Here is a 19445-nt window from a genome sequence, read left to right as displayed (position 1 = left end):
CTGTGCTGATCACCCAACATTAGTGCTTCTAAAACCTTTATACCACAACACATAGGAATTGCCAGACAGGATCAGACCTGAAGCCCAGTATCCTGTCTCTGACAGTGACCAGCACCGGATGCTTCAAAGGAAGCGTAGAAACCTCACCATAGGCAGATGTGGGGTAATGTGCCCCTCATGAAGGTTTCACCCTGATCTGTAATAACTAGAGATTAACTTAAATTCTGAAGCTCTTCCCACAATTTTTCACACTACATATTACTATGATTACTACCGTATATCACTTTCAGTAGGACTGAACTTTACGGGTAGTGAAGCATCCAGAAGTACCCCTAGACAGGAAGGCAAGTGGACGCATGTGACATAGGCAGCACACAGATTCCTCAGCCTGTTGCCAGAAATTTGAGAGAATCAATGGACCCCCAATCTCATTTTAAGAAAGTAGCAAAGACGGCATTCTTCTACCATCTACAAAAAGGACCCATAGAAATGTGCACACCCAGCCACTGTGATCAACCAAGTCTTACCAACTGATTCCTGTAACTTCACAACTGCTGGTCTCTCAAAAACCACTTTGAGAAAAGTGCAGTTGCCTCAAAATGCTGCAGTGAGGTTAATCATTGGTGCAAGATATCACAGCCACGTTCATCTCATTCGCAAATCACAGTCTGGGCTTCCAATGACATTTCAAGCTGATTTTACACTGTCTTGTTCATTGTCTTGTTTTGCTTATTTTGCCAACGGCCTACATTTCGTCTTGCTCCTTAGACCCCAGTTTCTAACTAATATGGGCCACATTCTACTCTGGGTTACACCATCTAAATCCAGAGTAACTCTGGATTTACATCAGCAAGACTGAGAGCAGAATACATCCCTTTCTTCCTAAATATGGATTGGAAGCAGGAAGTCAGATCCTAGGTTTGGACTCTAAAATTATGGAGTTCCCACACTATTTAAATAAGATCAACCACTCCTGTCCCATGTTGACTTTTAGTGAGATCCTGGTCTGGCCTGCTCACACATGAAAAGGAATAAGATGGCATAGGCCCACTATTTGCATTTTGAGGTAGGTGAAAGCATCCTTTGCAGAGTCACTAAGCCCTTTCCCACTGGCCCAGGTGAGCAGTGATTGGGCGGAGCGAGAATGGCTCTGCGCCCCCCCCTCCCAATGCACAGGGCAGCACAAGTGCACCAGGTAGCATGAAGATGCAGGGTACTTGCCCACAATGCACTGGGGAGGTTGTGGATTGGGAGGCAGACTGTGACACTGAGTCATAACCTCCTTCCTGGGCTATACCTGCGGCAGCCAAACAATGCACTGCCACACACACAGGGCTCATGGCAAAGACGCAGCTAAGCCCTAAAGCTTTTCATTCAGCCCTGTGTATCTGAGCTCTACGATTAACCAACCACATAATGATTTGGGATATTGGAAAGGAAAACCACCTCGCCAATATATTTAACTGCATCAATTGTGATTTATTTATTTTTACTTTTCTACCATCCTAAAGTGATGCTCAAAGTAAAAGAAAGTGACTTACACCAACAAGGGAAACCCAATGATTGCAGAATCTGGCGTAGAAGGAAACCGGCATTCTCTGAATTTCTAGTTCTTGATTTTGTTGCTTTACATTTGTATCTATAGAAAGAAAAAGAAAACAGATGTGTTACAAAACCAACACAGGTGATGAAGTAGAGCCACATCCTAGGAAGCAGCCAGGTTACCCCTTGGTTAGGGTCTTTGTCCTCTATCTACATCAAGTTACATGAAAACAAGATCTAATTTCAGGCTTCCAACTTGCATGACAAGGCTGAGCCAGGTTTAGCACTGGTTGTGGAGCGGCAGTGTTGTCTAGCATTTAGTGCAGGAGACGGGGAGTCTGGGGTTCTATTCCCAGATCTGCTACTGATTCTTTGTATGACCTTGGGCAAGTCATTCCCTCTTTGTGCCTCACTTTCCTCATATGGAGGATAGAATAGTAAAACCTCGCAGGGTTTTGTGAAGCTTAATTAATCAATGCTTGTAGAACACTAAGGGTTCGTCTACCTGAACAATTAGCTTGCGGCAAGCAGGGGTGTGACTGTTCCCTGCACTAGCCTGCCCATACTAAATGTCCGCCTGGAACCTGCTGATGCACATTAACAGTTCATTAGTGAGCACTGATCTAGTGTTCTTTGAAATAGGACTATATCAAAGCACATGAACAAACTATTAATGAATGTCAGCAGGGCCCACACATACAGTTAGTCCCTAACAGCCTTGTGTGGGCTAGATTCACACTCAGCTTGCTGTGAACTAAATGTCTGCACAGGCAAGCCCTAAGATTCTCAGATGAAAAACTCTACAAATTCAAAGCAATAAGTATCCAGATCTACAAATCTATAAATTAATTCAGATTCTTAGATGCAGTGATGATGATGTGACGAATTACTCATGGTCTCCTTGCACGCCATGAGGACAATTTCATTTGAAGAACAGGGCTCTGTGCTCACAAGCCTCCTCCCCCCAATATCAGGATGAAAACAAATGCCATAGTATGCTCAGAAATCTTTTAATGTACAGCATTAAGAATGCATTTGCAGAATAAGCAGCAGCATGCTATAGACAGTGAACATTCCCACATAATTTTGCCTGTTCTCCCGCAATTAATCTTCCATGGGCAAATTAGATTGGAACCTCTCCTGTGACTCATTATGATGAACTCTACCCTCACCTATAAAAAACAAGATATTATTGCCATGAATCACAGAATGACAGCATCATATAAAATTAGTCTCTAGCCTGCCTACAGAAAAGTGCCAGCAGGACAGAGATTATGAAGCATTCCCCCGTGAAAACACAAATGTCTATCTCTGCTCTTGTGATCTTTACCTTCCACTTTCTGATTGGGAGGATTCTGCAGCTCGTTAAAAAGTTGTTCTCCATATTCCATTAGCTCATGGTCACGTTTTTGCTCAGTGTCTACAGCTGATGATAAACACAGATTTCTTTCACTCTGATGACTCTGTTCAGCAAAACTCTGCAGACTTTCATCACTAGGCTCTGATGTTTTGGTGCAACAGTAAGGGGCAGGGGCGATATTATGATCAAGATCCAAGAGAAAGCTGTCTTGTAATGTTTGCTTGGCTGGCTTCTTTATCTTTCTCTGTTTGACCTTTTGGTTTAAATTCTTGTCTTCCTCTTTACGAGTCCCTGGATCTTTATTGAGAGGCTTAAAAAGCTGGTCCATGTCTTTTGTGAATTCTAACAAGGTGCCATCTGATCTGCTTTGAATTATTCCATCTGATCCATAACGGGAAGTTTTCTCAAAGGTTAAAGGCTGGGCAGAGTTGACAACCCTAGATTCCTCCCTCTGTGTCCTTTTGGGTTTCTGCTGTAGGATATAACTCATAGAGACTGAGAAATAAGAGTAGTCCACAGCAATGTACGTCAGCATGAAGTTTATGGTGACTATAGGAGCAAGGACGTTCACTTGGCCAACGAAGACGAAAGCCATGGTGATGAGACTCGTTAAGCAAATCGCAGCCACTGGGGTCTTGTTACGCCCTTTCTATTTTGTAAACCAAACAAACATATTTAAATATATATTTGCATACCCCACCAACCCAAAAGTGAAGACTACACTCTCTGTTTACACTGATAGAGGACCATCAACATCTAGGCAATATTTTGATGGACATCTCACTGGTCATGAAATAAGGGAATATATACATATATGAACAGAAGCATCAGAGTCTAGTGGCTTAAGTGAGGGACCAGGAGCCAGGAACTAACTAGCACAAATCTGACTTCTGCCACTGACTTGCTGTGTGGCCTTGGAAAGGTCACTTAACTTCACTCAGCATATCAATTTTCCCATCCGTTAAGTAGAGTAATAAAACAATGCTAAAACTCACAGAGCATTGGGAGGATTATTATATTGTTTAGACGGGGCTTTAGAGAGGAAGATTGCTAATGATCATTATTCATGCATTTCTAATTTCAGGTCCATGCAAGAACATACATTGTTGCCAAACAAAAGGCTTGACGTATACAGATACTGGAAAGGAGCTCTGAAAACAGTTTCAATTGGCAGCTAAGCCAAGCAAGCCTTGTGGGGCCGTGAGGCAGAGGAGAGGTGCCATTTTACATTAGAAGCTGCTAGCCTGGCCCTCAAATGAGGCTAAACTGCAGCCATGGTATTACCGGATTCCGCATTTAGCATTACTCCTCTTTTTCTAAAGAAGCCCCAACTGCCCTAAGGCCAAGAGGAAAGGAGCATTCGAGAGGTTAAGCAGTCAAGGATGTTAAAGGGTGTGTGTCAGGAAGAGCAACAAATGATGCCAGGCGAGGGTCAGGAAGGCAGACTACCACGAGAAGTATTGTTTATTCTTTTACTTTGGGGCAGGGCGGAGGTAGCGGGAGGATGGAAAGGAGGCACAGACTGAAGTGCGTCAAGCTGAAATAAAGGATTGGGAGTTGGCAGCTCCTGAACTTTAACTCCAGGTCTAACCCGCCCTTTGGTTGCCTTGGACGCATCGCTCAATGTTTCTGTACTTCTGAGATGCTTGTGCAAAGCCACGCAAGGCTCACGGGACACCAATGAGGGCACAATCTGACTGCAAAACCTCTCTTACAGGTGATGCTCTGAGAGATATAAAGAACCTTGCTCCACTCTCAGGCTTTGTCTTCACTGGCAAATTCGTGCTTAAACATGATTTTCAACAGCTGAGTTAGCTGACTGGCCAGCACAGACCAGGACAAGCCATGGGCAAATCCTACTGGGATTCAGGGTTTACCTATGACTAGCAGAGACAACGCTGAACACATCTTATCCTTGTCCACACTGACCAATCAGTGTGACACATGGTCAGAACCACGTCACCACTCTCAGTTAGAGATCAAATTATATTCAATACTAGCTCTGCAGTGAAGACAAGCCCTTCAAGCTTAGGGTGAGTTTGTGGGGCTGGCAGTTAAAACAAAGATGTCGCTTTTTATGTGTAAATGTGATCTGGAAATCAGTGAGACACACTCACAAAGCAACTTTACTAAGCAGAACCACACTAATTAACTCTGATGTAAACCTACAGCACCTAATATAAGGGTATGTCTTCACTACCAGCCAGACCAGCGGGCAGTGATCAATCCAGCGGGGATCGATTTATCGTGTCTAGTCTAGACGCGATAAATCGATCCCCGAGCACTCTCCCATCAACTCTCGTACTCCAGCTCAGCGAGAGGCGCAGGCAGGCAGAGTCAATGGGGGAGCAGCAGCAGTCAACTCACCACAGTGAAGACACCACAGTAAGTCGATCTAAGTACGTCGACTTCAGCTACATTATTCATGTAGCTGAAGTTGCATAACTTAGATCGACACCCGCCCCCCAGTGTAGACCAGGGCTAAGACAAAATCCTAAAGTGCAAGATAGGACTCTGCATAAGAAGAAGCAATATTTTTACAGGATCATGGCCTAGATTTATTAGGTTGTGGAATAGTATCCCTAAGGAAGTGGTGGAAGACCATTACTTGGGACATTTAAAACTGGATTGGATGAGACACTATCAAGAATAATCCTGCACTGAGGGATGAATTAGATGATTTAATAGGACTATTCTGGCTCTAATTTACTATCAAATTATGAACTGAATTTTTTTTTTTTAATTAAAGTACAGAGATTTTTGGAGGCATTTAAACATTCACCTACTGTATTGGAAACACAACACTCTGTATGGGAAGGTGGCTAGTTATCTGACCATGCAGACTAATGTCACTGCCCACGCTGAGTGAAATGCACAAATGAAAGCAGCAGCATAAATGGTGAAAAGGAAATTAGATTTCTAAGCCTCTTGTGGCTTTAGCAATCCAAGGGAACAATTTTCAAATAGCAGCTAGGTGCCTAACTCCCAATAGGAGCCAGCTGCCTAAATGACATTTGTGCCTTGGACAATCTCCCTCCTAAGAGGTTATTAGTACCACAAGCAAAACATGTAAATCATGACTATCTCTTTCATACAATCTTTCAGCTCTGATTGGATAAACAAGAAATAAATTACAATAAATGCTTTTCAAATATAAAATACTAAGACTTTCACCTGCTTCCATATAAACCATAGTACTGACCAGACAAAGGTACTGCCAATAGTGTCTAGAACGTACAGTCCTGTTATACCAACAGTAACACAAATATGCCACCTTGAAATATTTTTCATCCTATATTTTCCTCTACTGTATGTGCTTTAATAAATGCACAGTTCAAACGGAAACTATTTCCATTTCCTCCACACTCATTTATTAATAGAAAAGGGTAATACATCCTGCACCTTACACATTTTCCCAACAATATGAGGAATGTGTCTCATGCATAACAAGTTTCAGAGTGGTAGCCATATTAGTCTGTATCAGCAAAGAGAACGAGGAGTACTTGTGACACCTTAGAGACTAACAAATTTATTTGGGCATAAGCTTTTGTGGGCTAAAACCCACTTAATCAGATGCATGGAGTGGAAAATACAGTAGGAAGATATCTATAGAGAGAGAGAACATGAAAAGATGGGGGTTGCCATACCACTCTAATGAGACAAATCAATTACAGCGGGCTATTATCAGCAGGAGGAAAAAATCAAGCATAACAGTGTTCTCAGAAAGCATCTTAAGTGTTAAGGATACTATTGAGACAGGGAACAGATGGTCAGTCTTAGGATGCCTCTGGCCTAAGGTTAACAACACTGAAAACAACGTTCAGCTCCTTCATATTAACTAGGATTACGATGACTACAAATATCAGAGGGGTAGCCGTGTTAGTCTGGATCTGTAAAAGCAGCAAAGAGTCCTGTGGCACCTTATAGACTAACAGACGTATTGGAGCACGAGCTTTCATGGGTGAATCCGACGAAGTGGGTATTCACCCATGAAAGCTCATGCTCCAATACATCTGTTAGTCGATGACTACAAACATGTTTAAACCATTGTATAAACAAACCAGTGCAGAATGCATTGTTACGGGCAATCCACTTTATTAACCGGCCCGTGAACCAAATCAACAGTCAATTCTCAAGGTAGCAGATACGGGCAGGGAGGAAGGAGATTTTCCTTTAATTCCTAACCTCTTTTCAAAGCACTTCCTGTTCTGGTACCTTGCCAGCACAAAGGAGTTCATATTAGGAAATGTTATGAAAAAACAGAAGCTAACTATGCCATGTTAGCATCAGCTTTGCCGCCATTGCGTCAAAGTCAACGAATGACACCACAATAGTTGAGGGCAGAATTTGGCTCTTTCCACAGAAGCCACTTAACTACTTTCAGTGCTTTGATTTTTGTTTTTAATTACTATTACTTTTATTTTAAAGAACCACAGGAATAACCAAGAAACAGTGCACACAAATTGGATACACTTAAAACTTATTTTGAAGTAATTTTTCCTCACTTTATTTACAAGGCCTTGCACATGTGAAAAATTGCTCTCTTGAGATTTTTCCAAACTGGTTTGCTATTACAGGGTTGCTTTGAGAGAGGCAGTTTTTTCCCTTCATCTAGAAAAAAAGAGAGTCAGAAAAGAAGGATTTGGTTTGAATGTATGGTCCAATCCTGCAACCCTTATTCATGTGAGCCCAGTTGAAGTAAACAGGACTACCCAGGTCTATAAGGCTATGTATATGAGTAATGGCAGCAGAAACAAGCCTTAGTCAGTGTTCAAACCACAGCTTAGCTTAAAAGTGCATTTAAGATTTGTAATCCCCCAAACTGACCTTCTTTAAAATGTATCCGTCTATCCTTTTATTATTCATTAGTTTTACGGAGTCCAAAATGAGTTAGGCACCTCACGATATAAATAAGAAGTGATCTGATGCTTACATACTAAGGCCATGAATCTGCCACTAGCAGAACTGGGCCTAATTTCAAACATGATGAAATCACGGGAGACGAAAAGATAGCAGGGAAGAGTTAAGGAGGAAGGACAGTGTATACAGGCTCTGATTCAGCAAAGCACATAAGCGTATGCTTAACCCCATGACTTGATTGGGACTCAAGAACGTGTGCGACATTTACATGGCAGCTTGGGGTAGTAAAGGTGGTGGTGGCAGGTTAATATATTAAGACATAAATTAGCCACTCATTTTTTTTATTAACTGGCTAATTTATTGTGGGCATCATAAAAGAAGTGGGTCCTATGGAGGGACTTGAATAAAGAGAGGATAGAGGCCTTGCAGACCAGCTCACGAAGGGTTTTCCATGAATAGGGTTCTGTCTGGAAGAAACCAAAGAGACTGATGTGAGAGAAGTGGACTGGGGTACTGAGGAAGACACCAATGGTGGAACCGAGACGGGGTAGGGGGGCGACATACAATCAAAGACAAAGGCAGAAGGGGCAGTTATATGGGTCCTTGAAGGCAAGGACGAGAAGCTTGAACTTCCAGCCATGAAGGAGGGGGAGTCAATGGAGGGTGTTTAAAGAGCAGGTGAGATGAACAGAGCAACAGGCAGGGAAGAGGGGCAATATGAGTGCTGGTGAGAGCAGAGATTAGAGGAGGAGTTTACAGTAAACAAATAGGGAGATGAGGAGGACATGGACTCAGACAGAGAGACTTTTCCCATAACTCTGTGTTTCTTTACAAAAACAGCTGAATGCTGTTTCCACCTGCTGATCTCCAGTGGGGAAAAACCATGACCCCCTCCTCTCCTGGTATTTAATTACTGTACATCAGCCATGACAATCTATTGACAGCAGATTCATTGTTTCCATACATCATTAACATTTGTTTGTTATAGAGCCCACAGCTAATTCTACATCATCACTGATTACTAACCCCATGTCCAAGAAAGGCAAGGGTCGGTATCACTTTTTCCTGGGCAATGCACTGAAGGATTCGGGGTGCTCCATACAAACCTCCCATGCAGGAAGCTAAGGAGGAAATGTACAATCCTAATAAAAACAAGAAACCCACCAAGGACACCTGGAAAATGCAAAGAGAAAACAAATATCAGATATTTTTTTTTAAAAAAATTGTCTTTAAACACAGATTTTTCCAAATTAAAATCAATTAATTTCCTTTGTAAATACTAAAGACTTTGGCAAAAATTTAACAGAACAAGCTGTGTGAAAATAGCAAGTTAACCTGCTCTGTACTGTGAGTGTGAACTAGTAATACAATAAAATTATCCCACGAAAGCAGTTCAGTGTTGAACATTCTGTACCAACTGGAAACCACTCGATAAGCTCACGTCCAGAAATATGTGCCACTTGGAGAAAACGCTTCGCGGAAGCAGACCTCTGATTCCATTTAAGCAACTGGAAGTGAGTTTGAAGGGAGTTTATTTCAGGAGAGCACGCTTATATACAGAGAACATCATACAGGAAGAGCTATCCAAGGCTCTAAACCATCCAAAACAGGAAGACAAACCCCTGTGTCCCATAAGGGAATACCAATAGTGGAGAAGTAGCAGGGGAGGGGAAGAAATCCACAGTATAATCAAATCAAAGCTGCCATTTAAATAAATGGGATTTCAAAAACATGTTCCAAAGGATATAATGCGACGACCTTATTTTCCTGTCTTAAATGTGTAAGGAATTTCCTTAAGTTAAATGAACGTAAAACTTAAAAATTCTTAAAGCAATAGTGCTAAGTAGACTGCTTTATTCATATTTTGTATTTAACACCTTTGGTTTTATTGTATCCCAAACCAATTTTTAAATTTTACAAAACTTTTTATAGACTCATCAATTAAGGGCAAGCACCTTTTATTACTAATATTTTGTATGATGGAAGGTGCCAAAACACACACATAGTAAGAGTCCCTGACCCAAAGAGTTTACAATCTACGTAAACAAGACAGCAAAGCATGGGAGAAAGGGGTAATATCCCCGTTTTACAGATGGGGAACTGAGGCACAGAGAGATAAAGTGCCTTCTCCCAATTCATAGGTAAAGTCTGTGGCAAAACAAGGAACTGAATCCAACTCTCCCATCCAGTGCTTTAACCACAACACCATCCTTCCTCTGTTCTTCACTACTGGGCTGGAGCAAGGCTGCCGTTTGACAGCACACCGCAACATTATACCCTTCAGAACAGGAAGTGAAAAATATTGTAGCCAACTGAAATTTCAAAGGGACTATGGGCCAACAGAATGTAGATGCACAAATTGAAATCGGATCTGGTAATCTCCTCATCTGAAAGAAGGTGCCTCCGGCTACACAGTTGCCTGTAAGACTATGGTGGAACATGGATTGTTTCAGTAGCTTTTAACACGGAAGAATAACACCTACTGAATCACCATCATAACTTCTTGCAGTGTCCTGTGTTCACCTTGCTTCCATCCAAGATGTGAACGGGCCCCCAAAATTCTAGCCAATTGTATAATTTAATGACATGATATTTCCCTTAACAGCCACATTAATTGTGCAGGTATTGATCCTTGGAAGAAAGAACAAGTTATAGTTATACAGAAACACAGACAAAAAGAGAACAGATTCATTTGAGGTTAGCACAAGGGACAGGGAACTGGAAGATCTGAATTCTAGTTTCTCTGAGGAAGAAAATATAGAGGCCATTGCCAGTATTTTCAATATAAGTTAAGGGTTTATTATACTCTCAAGATGAACAGCAAATCAAAGAAAATTGCATTTGTCTTTTCCTGCTTCTCTGTGATGCATAAAGATGGCTTTCAAATTTCTTTCCAAAATACTTTCCCACATTTTTTTAATACATGAAACATCAGGAATATCAATGAGTACCTCTCTTCCTTGTCTTTGTTAGAGGACCTTGGCAAAATCTTTGGAGGACCTTAACAGAGATGTTACACAAGACAATGGAGCTACAGTTCTCTCCTCAAAACTGGATAGGAATAGGATGCTGAGTCTTAGACATCTAAAGTAACAGTGAGGACAAGAGAGAACCCTTCCTTATATGTTGAAGAACAGGCTTAGTATCTGCTGAAAGGCTGATGTTGCTCTGCCTATGTCTAGTTCTTATACTGAACCCATCCCTATGGTATTTGAACTCTAGAGACATTCCATCATGTAAAGAAGAGTAAAATGTCCTTTGGGTGGAAGCAGGAGTGGCGCCAGGATTTCTGGCGCCCTAGGCAGAATTCGGAGGGCAGCATTTTGTGCGCTCCCCATGGGGCGCGAGGGAGCTTCCGGTTCCACTCCCATTGCGCCGCCGAAGAAGGACCCTCCACTGAAATGCCGTAGGCGACAATGGCAGTCATTGAGCTACTCAATTGCCTGTCGCTGTTTTCCGCGGCACGTCGGCAGAAGGTCCTTCTTCGGGGGCACGACGGAAGTGGAACCGGAAGCTCCCGTGCGCCCCGTGGGGAGCGCACAAAATACCGCCCCCCGAATCCTGGCGCCCTAGGCGACCGCCTAGGGTCGCCTAATGGAAACGCCGGCCCTGGGTGGGAGCTCCAAAGAGAAGCAAGGGCAGAAATTGATGAGATTCCTTTGTGGAATTCCAAAGCCATCCCATGGTCCATGGAGAAAAGCCAACAGTTTGTGGCCTGTGATAAGTGACTAGGACTAACTGGAGGAGTTAGAGACCGAACCGATCAGACAAGCTTGCAGCTAACGGAGAAAGGTCAGGGGGTCACTGCTATGAGTTAATGGACAGAGGCAAAACTTTTTTTTAAATCTAAAGAATGTATTTGCTGACCACATGGATCATCCTGAGATGTGGACTGCTCTGAATGCTAAAATCTGCAGGATGCCCGATTATCACAATTATGCAAGGCCTGGGTTTGCCCTGTTGAGGAGTTGCTTCTGGATGCACAGGTGAATGCAGGGAAATGCTGGTGCAGTGAGAGATTTTGGCCAGTATAAAGGCAGTTAGTTTTCTGTAGAAATGGAAATGAATGTGGGCTGCTTATTAAGTATGAGACTCCCTGCCTCCCAGACTGATTGAGCAACTCCTGCCACTGCACTGGCACATGAATCTGCAGAGCTGTCTACAGGGCCAGCTCCAGGGTTTGTGCCGCCCCAAGCAGCAAAAAGAGAGAGAAAAAAAAAGCCGCTATCGCGATCTGCAGTTCTACTGCTGCCACTTCAATCTTCGGCGGCAATTCGGCGGTGGATCCTTTGCTCTGAGAGGGAGTGAGAGACCCGCCACTGAATTGCCACCGAAAACTCGGATGTGCCGCTTCTCACCATTGGCCGCCCCAACCAGCTGCTTGCTGGGCTGGTGCCTGGAGCTGGTCCTGGCTGTCTAGAAGGTTATCGTGTTTCCTGGGCACCCCCCGTGCAGCCAGACTTGTCTCACAAGACTTGCCACAGGCTGTCGTTTCTGGTCAGTGTCCTGGCTTCTACTTTTGCCACTTCATGGAACAGGGAAAAAAAATTCCACAGCAAACGTGTCAGCATTTCTAGCATGTGGATCCACCTTACGCCCATACGAGTTCACATGCAGCCCTCTGCACAAATAAATCCACCACAACAATTGCTGGCAGAACAGGATATATTATCAGCAGTGCTTCAGCTATGGAAGCTTGATAAACAGGGCTCTTGCCATATTCTAGGAGATTGTGTCTGCATAAGAACCAGTCATGCAAGACAAAGAACTCCAAAAAGCTGAATAACTGTCTCTTTCCCTCCACCCAGTATTGTGGATAGGGGCTATTTTCTCCCTATGCCTCCCCATCTTGCACCTGCCATCTTTCCTGCTGTGCAATGGATTTGTGCATAATATATTGCTACTGCTCCTTAACGAGCTAGAGAGATTAACTGTCATGTCGTCTCCTTCCTCTCCCGGCCTACTCAGAATACCTGGCCACTCCACTCCTTCATATCCCTCACCTGCAGGGGCGGCTCTACCTATTTGGCCGCCCCAAGCAGTCATGCGAGGTGCCCCCCAGAGGCCGGGAGCAGCGGGACCCGACCGGCATGACCGGTGAGGTCCGTCGGTCGCGGCTCGGCTCGGCTCCCCGCAGGCGGGCGGACGGTTCGTCCGGTCCGGCGGCCGCTGCTGCTGCGCCGCGCGTGTGCCGGAGGTCCGCCGAGCGGAGAGCCAGACCAGCGATCCGGCCATCGCCTCGGAGCCAGGAGTCCAGTCGCCCAGCGCCGCAGGAGTGCCCCCCGCCCCCCCGCCCGTCCGCCGTCCGGGCGGTGTCGGGCGACCTGGCGGACCTCCGCAGGGCATGAGCTGCCCGCGCCCCGCCGCCCCCCCCCCGCCCGCCCCGCCGCGCCCACCGCGTGGTGCCTGGCCCTGCCCTCTGGGCTGCTCAGCTGAAGGAGCGACATGCTCCATTTTCCACATACTTACTTTAATCAAAATGGTGGAAAACAGGCAGCCCACCTTCTCGCACTGAAATAAGGGGCATTTCAGAGTAACCCTTATGATCTGTAGAGCCCCAAGCTGCTGAAGGGTGGAAAGAAACACTGGGCTGTGAACTGACACAAGGAAAGGGCCTGAATTGTATGAGGGCCCCATGGTAGCTGAAGTATCTCGCAGCCTGTATTTCCCAGGAGGTGGTGGCTGTGGAGAGAAGTCATGCTGCAGGCTGCTGAGGCCTACCATGGTGTCCCAAACAGAAGCATGTCTTGCAATTGCTTACGGCTGGTTTTTGAAGAGGGGAGCGGGGATAGCAAGTTCGTTTTGAAAGACAGATGTAGGACTAAGGTCTATAGCATTCGCTAGGGAGTCTCCACTGCACCAAGAATCGTGGCCTGGGGCCCTCACATAACGCAGAGCAGGACATCCTCAACTAGTGGGACACGGCCCAGAAGTGCGTCATGAAGGGACGACTGCTGGGTTTCACCCCACTGGGTGGGAGAGAAAAGAATCATTGGCAAATTCCAGACACTTGGACATGGCTAAGTCCATAAATGGCTATTAGCCAGGATGGGTAAGAATGGTGTCCCTAGCCTCTGTTCGTCAGAGGATGGAGATGGATGGCAGGAGAGAGATCACTTGATCATTGCCTGTTAGGTTCACTCCCTCTGGGGCACCTGGCATTGACCACTGTCGGTAGACAGATACTGGGCTAGATGGACCTTTGGTCTGACCCAGTACGGCCGTTCTTATGTGGGAGCTGCTAGGGCAGGGGAGTGAAGGAGCAAATCAACCCCACCAGCTGCTGCTGCCCACCCAATCCTGCTGCAACTCTTCAGCCATGCTCCAATTTGTACAGCACTCAGCCATAGGTAGTATGCTGAAGGCAGCAGCGCAGAAATAAAGGTGGCACGGTATGGTATTGCCACCCTTACTTCTGCGCTGCTGCTGGCAAGGCGCTGCAATAGCCGTTGCTCTCCAGCCGCCCAGCTCTGAAGGCAGTGCAGAAGTAAGGGTGGGAATATCACAACCCCCCTAAAATAACCTTGCGATCCCCCTGCAACTCCCTTTTGAGAAACTTCCCAATTTGAGAAACGCTGGTCTCCCCCGTGAAATCTGTATAGTATAGGGTAAAAGCACACCCGGGAAAAAAAAACAAAAAACAGATTTCAGGAGGAGACCATATTTCATGGTCCGTGATGCGTTTTTCAGGGCCATGAATTTGGTAGGGCCCTAGCCATAGGGAAACGGCATTTCAAGAGGCAGCACAGCCAGTTCCACAGCCTTTTCAACTGGTGCTGCCCCCAGAGCCAAACAACGTGAGGGCTGGGGAAGTGAGAAGCTCCACACCCAGCAATGGCTTCCCCATCCAGGCTTCAGCAACAATCTGGTAAGCCCCTACCGAGACCTAAAAGTAGCCATCTTTTTTTGCCAAGAGCCCAATCCCACAATACTTTGCAGGACTGGGTGGGTGGCAGTAAGGAACCAGGGATTTTTTTTTTGAGGTTTCCAGAGGTAAAAAGTTGAAAGCCACTGGCACAGAGTTAGTTGAGCTGAGTGATTACTTCCAAAATGGTGGCACAGAACAGCAGGCCATATCTGAGTCTACCCGTGTAGCTTGGGATGTACCAGCAGGTAGCAGGCATTCCAGTCCATTTCCCCATAATATTTGTCTCCGAAGTTGTGAACCTAGAGTCTCTCTGTTTCTCTAAGGTATTAATATGGCCCCCATTCCCATAGCACCTCACAACCTGTAATGTATTTATCCTGTGAGGAAGGGAAGCTCTATTATCTCTCATTTTGCATATGGGGAACTGGGGAACAAAGACTCTAAGGCTCAGATTTCTAAAGGTATTTTGACATTGCTGCACTCAGTACTGCAGTGCCTAACTAATTCAGGATCCTACATACCATTTTCAAAAGAGATTTAAGTACTTAGGAGCCAAAATCCTCTCGTCAGTGGATGGGATTTAGTCTCCTAAATCACTTTTGAAAATGAAATGTAGGCTCCTGCGTCAGTTAGGCATTGCAATGAAGAGGGTGGCAATGCCTAAATATATCTAGAAACCTGGGCCCAAACAACTTGCCCAAAGTCACACAGGAAGTATGTGGCCGAGCAGAGAACTGAACCCAGGTCCCCTGAGCAGCACTATAACCACTGGATCATCCTTCCTGTCACAGGGAAAAACAAACATGCACCTCATCCTGTTCACTTAAGAGGTTATTCCCTGCCTCTTTGTGTCCCTGAGGTTGTACATGCCAGCTGGGGTGTGCTTGACTCGTAGTGGGTAATAAATTTACATTTTCTAAGAAAGCTCAAGATACATTGACCTTTCTTCTTATTTATGAAAGCAGCCTGCATTGTAAAGGAGGTTGGATGAAAAGATATAAAATTCATTCTGCTTGGAGACAGCATGTAAAATTCATGCTGTGTTTTGAAAACCCTCAAACCAACCCATCTTCCTCCTCCAAGCTACCTCCTCCCGACCCACCCACCCCCAAACATACACCCTAATAAACTAATTTGGCTCCAGGAAAACAAAGTGTGTTATGAATGGATGGATGAAAAATATGAGAAACAAATCAATGAACAGAAATGTACATTAGAGAACAGAACAGCCCCTTTTGATTTCAGAATGCAATCAATACAAAAACACAATACTATTGGTCCTATTTTAAAAAAAAATACTTGAAAGAAACACTTGATTGTGTCAGGCTTTGCCTATCGTTTTAGCCACCAAAAATACTTGCATTTAAATGTGCTACTTGACATTCCACTCAGGGCTTAGGGGGAAAATGTCTTTTCATTGAGATTGTCAAAAATAAAATAAATAAATAACTTTACTTTTAAAAAGTTTGGAGAGTACAAATACTTCACAAGAAATTGGCAGTCCTAGCCTATTAGATCTCCTTTGAAGTGAAATTACTTCACGGCCCTATTTTGTATGTTCAGAAAAATAGATTCTAAGGAAGACAAACAGCCAAATGCTTCTTTAACCACGACTGACAGAAATGGAAAGTTTGCACAGTTTTTGATTTGTAATGATTTCCTCTCTCAAACAAGGCCAATAAAATATAAATGTGCTTATAATAATTCTAATAAGAAGCCCTATTTTCTACATGTATTGCATCACCACTTCATATTGTACAAGGGGAAAAGAAAATTGTGTTTGTTTTTTCTTGTGTCTTTATGATATGCAACAATGGTACAAGACTCTCTTTCCAGAAGATTGCATAGAACCATAGAGTTAGAAGGGACCACAAGGGTCATCTAGTCCTGTGCTTCTCAACCGGTGATCTGGGGCACCCTACAGAGCTGGGAGCAGATTTCAGGGGGTCTGCCATAATAATCCAGAGAGCACAGACCAGTGTTAGCCGAGCCCCGACCCCATATGGCATGGAGCCCCGAGCAGTTCCCCTGCCTGCCTGCCGCCCCCTAATGCCAATACTAGCTTTTAATCTACTGGATACGCAGAAAAACAGGTGGTGTGGCACAGGTGGGACGTGGAATTTGTATAGCATGTTGGGGGCAACAGGGGGCTCAGAAAGAAAAAGGTTGAGAACTGCTGATCTAGTCTAACCCCCCGCCAGGATGCAGGATTTGTTGTGTCTAAACCATCCAAGACAGATGGCTACCCAACCTCCTTTGGAAAACCTCCAATCCTCCAGTGAAGGAGAGTCCATGACTTCCCTAGGCAGCCTGTTCCATTGTCCTGCTGTTCTTACAGTTAGGAAGTTTTTCCTGAGATTTAATCTAGATCTGCTGTGCTGTAGTTTGAACCCACTGCCTCTTGTCCTGCCCTTTGTGACAAAAAAGAACAACTTTTCTCCATCTTTTTTATGGCAGACTTTCAAGTATCTGAAGACTGCTATCATATCCCCCCTTAATCTCCTCTTTTCCAAACTAAACATACCCAGTTCCTTTAGCCTTTGCTCATATGGCTTCCATTCCAGCCCTTTGATCATCTTTGTTGTTCGCCTCTGGATTCTTTCCAGTTTCTCTACATCCTTTCTGTACATTGGTGAATAAAACTAGACACAGTACCCCAGCTGAGGCCTAACCAGCCCTGAGTAGAGCGGTACTATCACCTCCAGTGACTTGCATGCTATGCCTCTGTTAATGCAACCTGAAACTGCATTTGTTTTGTTTGCAACAGCATCACATTGCTGACTCATGTTGAGGTTGTGATCCACCACAACTCCCAGATCCTTCTCAGCAGTGCTGCTGCCATGCCAGTTTTACCCCATTCTGTATTTGGGCATTTGGTTTTACTTCCCTACGTGTAGCACCTTACATTTGTCTTTGCTGAATTTCATTTTGTTGTCTATAGCCCAGTTCTCTAATTCATCAAAATCCCTTTGAATTTTACCTCCGTCCTCCCTTGTGTTTGCAACACACCTCCCAGCTTTGTGTTATCTGCAAATTTGATCAGTATGCTCTCTATTACTATATCCAATTAGCTAATAAAGATGTTAAACAACACTGGACCCAGAAAAAATCCCTGTGGAACCCCACTTGAGACCGCCTTCCAATCCAACATCATTCCATTAAATAGTTACTCTTTTGTTGGTGCCGGTGAGTGCTTGCGCCCCCCGTCCCACCCCAACTCTGCCCCCTCCCTGCCCCATTTGACCCGTCCCCAAATCCCTACCACAGCCCCGCTTCTACCCCAAGCGCACTGCGTTCCTCCTCCTCCCCCCTCCCTCCCAGGCTTGCCACACGAAACAGCTCCTCACCCACCAATTTTTCCCTGTGGGTGCTCCAGCCCCGGAGCACCCACGGAGTTGGCGCCTATGGTTCCACCGAGCCTGCATTTGTCCAGCTTACTTATCAGAATGTCATGTGTCAAAAGCCTTACTAAAGTCCAGGTATATTACATTCTGTCTATCCACCAAACGAGTTACCCTGTCAAAGAAGGAAATCAAGCCATTCTGCTTGTTTCTTATGGGGTACTGAAGCTAACCTAATAAAGGACTATCAACATTTATATAACAAAGACACTGAATTAAAATGGCTAGCGTAGAATCGTTCCACTTTTCTCCCAGAAACAGTGATGATTTCTGTCTTACCTATAAGTGATATAAGCCCCATGTGACGAAGTGGGTGATTTTGTTGTTTTTTTTCAATGGTTTGCATGCAGAGCGGGTGCACTCAGTTTCCCGGGATGTTACTGGTTTAACAAGGTGATGGGAGAGGGAGTTTGTTGTTACAGAGGACAAGCGACGGAACTTGGGACCCCAGCCAATGGCCTGGAGAATGGATACCCCAGCGACTGGTGACTGGGAGGCCCAGCTCAGGAGTCACAGCCGGTTCTGGCCAGTGGGAGGATAATGGGCTGTGGAGAGAGGACCCCGGTGACCTGACCAGCCAGTTCCAGCCAGAGGGGAACAAAGAATGGCTGAGAGGAGAGGAGGCCCAGGCGACCCTGCTTACTTGGATAGAAGACAATGGACAAAGGCGAGGCTTGGGGGCAGGTGACATTGGATGCCCAGCTAGAAAGCGTGGGGGTCTCAGGACTGGGGGGAGAGGGCAGGCAGAGCCCACCTGGATGCAGGAGAGACCTAGATGTACTGTGTTGAGAGAGGCCAGTCCTGAGGGCCCCGAGAGTTTCCTATGCTGTGTTCAGACCCTCAGTAAACCCTCCTGCTTTATGCTGGCTGAGAGTTGCTGTGGTCTGGAGAACAGGGTTGCATTATCCCCTCTGGGAGTGGAAGCCCCAGGAGTCCAGAGCGAGTGGACTCCCTGAGGGGGCCCATGGCGAGAGAAAGGCGAGCTGAGGCTCAGAGAGGTGCAGTTCCAGGAGGCAGAGGGGCTTAACCCCAGAGAGAGAGTGGGACCATAACCCCAGGGACCATACGGGGCCAACAGTGGGCACAACCTGGGAGTCTGTGACACCCCACATACGATCATATTTCAGTGTAAATCTAAACTATTTTTTCTTATCTTGGGAACAGGACAAAATCTAGGGCTGCATTCAGAGGGAAAATGAAAGCATGCATTTCAAATAGAAATTATAGCTTAAACTCTGTTAGAAGAATTAAGAATTAAATAAAAGTAAAGCACGCCAAACTAATTTAATCAGAGAAATTCTGTCAAATTGCAGCGAGCAGATAATTTTGGATAATGGGGGATAATTGAAAATTAGCCACACAACATTTTACTTCCACTTAATGTAAGCGAGCAATGAAATACACTGAAATCTTT

General features: G+C 45.0%; 1 protein-coding gene across 7 annotated transcripts in view; it reads right to left on the bottom strand.

Moving 5' to 3' along the window:
* Positions 1-19445, bottom strand: part of SLC12A8 (solute carrier family 12 member 8) — an 81540-nt gene that overhangs the window by 9060 nt on the left and 53035 nt on the right. For 6 of the 7 annotated variants that reach the window (XM_039495881.1, XM_039495880.1, XM_039495879.1 and 3 more), the window contains exons 9-11: positions 8789-8935; positions 2873-3551; positions 1542-1639 (exon numbers count right to left, since the gene is read on the bottom strand). In XM_039495881.1, the coding sequence (XP_039351815.1) occupies positions 1542-1639; positions 2873-3551; positions 8789-8935 (924 nt within the window). The remainder of the gene's footprint in view (positions 1-1541; positions 1640-2872; positions 3552-8788; positions 8936-19445) is intronic. The other variant, XM_039495885.1, reaches the window with a different exon arrangement.

Source organism: Mauremys reevesii, linkage group 11, assembly GCF_016161935.1.
Source record: "Mauremys reevesii isolate NIE-2019 linkage group 11, ASM1616193v1, whole genome shotgun sequence".
NCBI lineage: Eukaryota > Metazoa > Chordata > Testudines > Geoemydidae > Mauremys > Mauremys reevesii.
The sequence above is the reverse complement of the archived record's forward strand: the minus strand, read 5'-3'. Positions and strand labels throughout refer to the sequence as shown.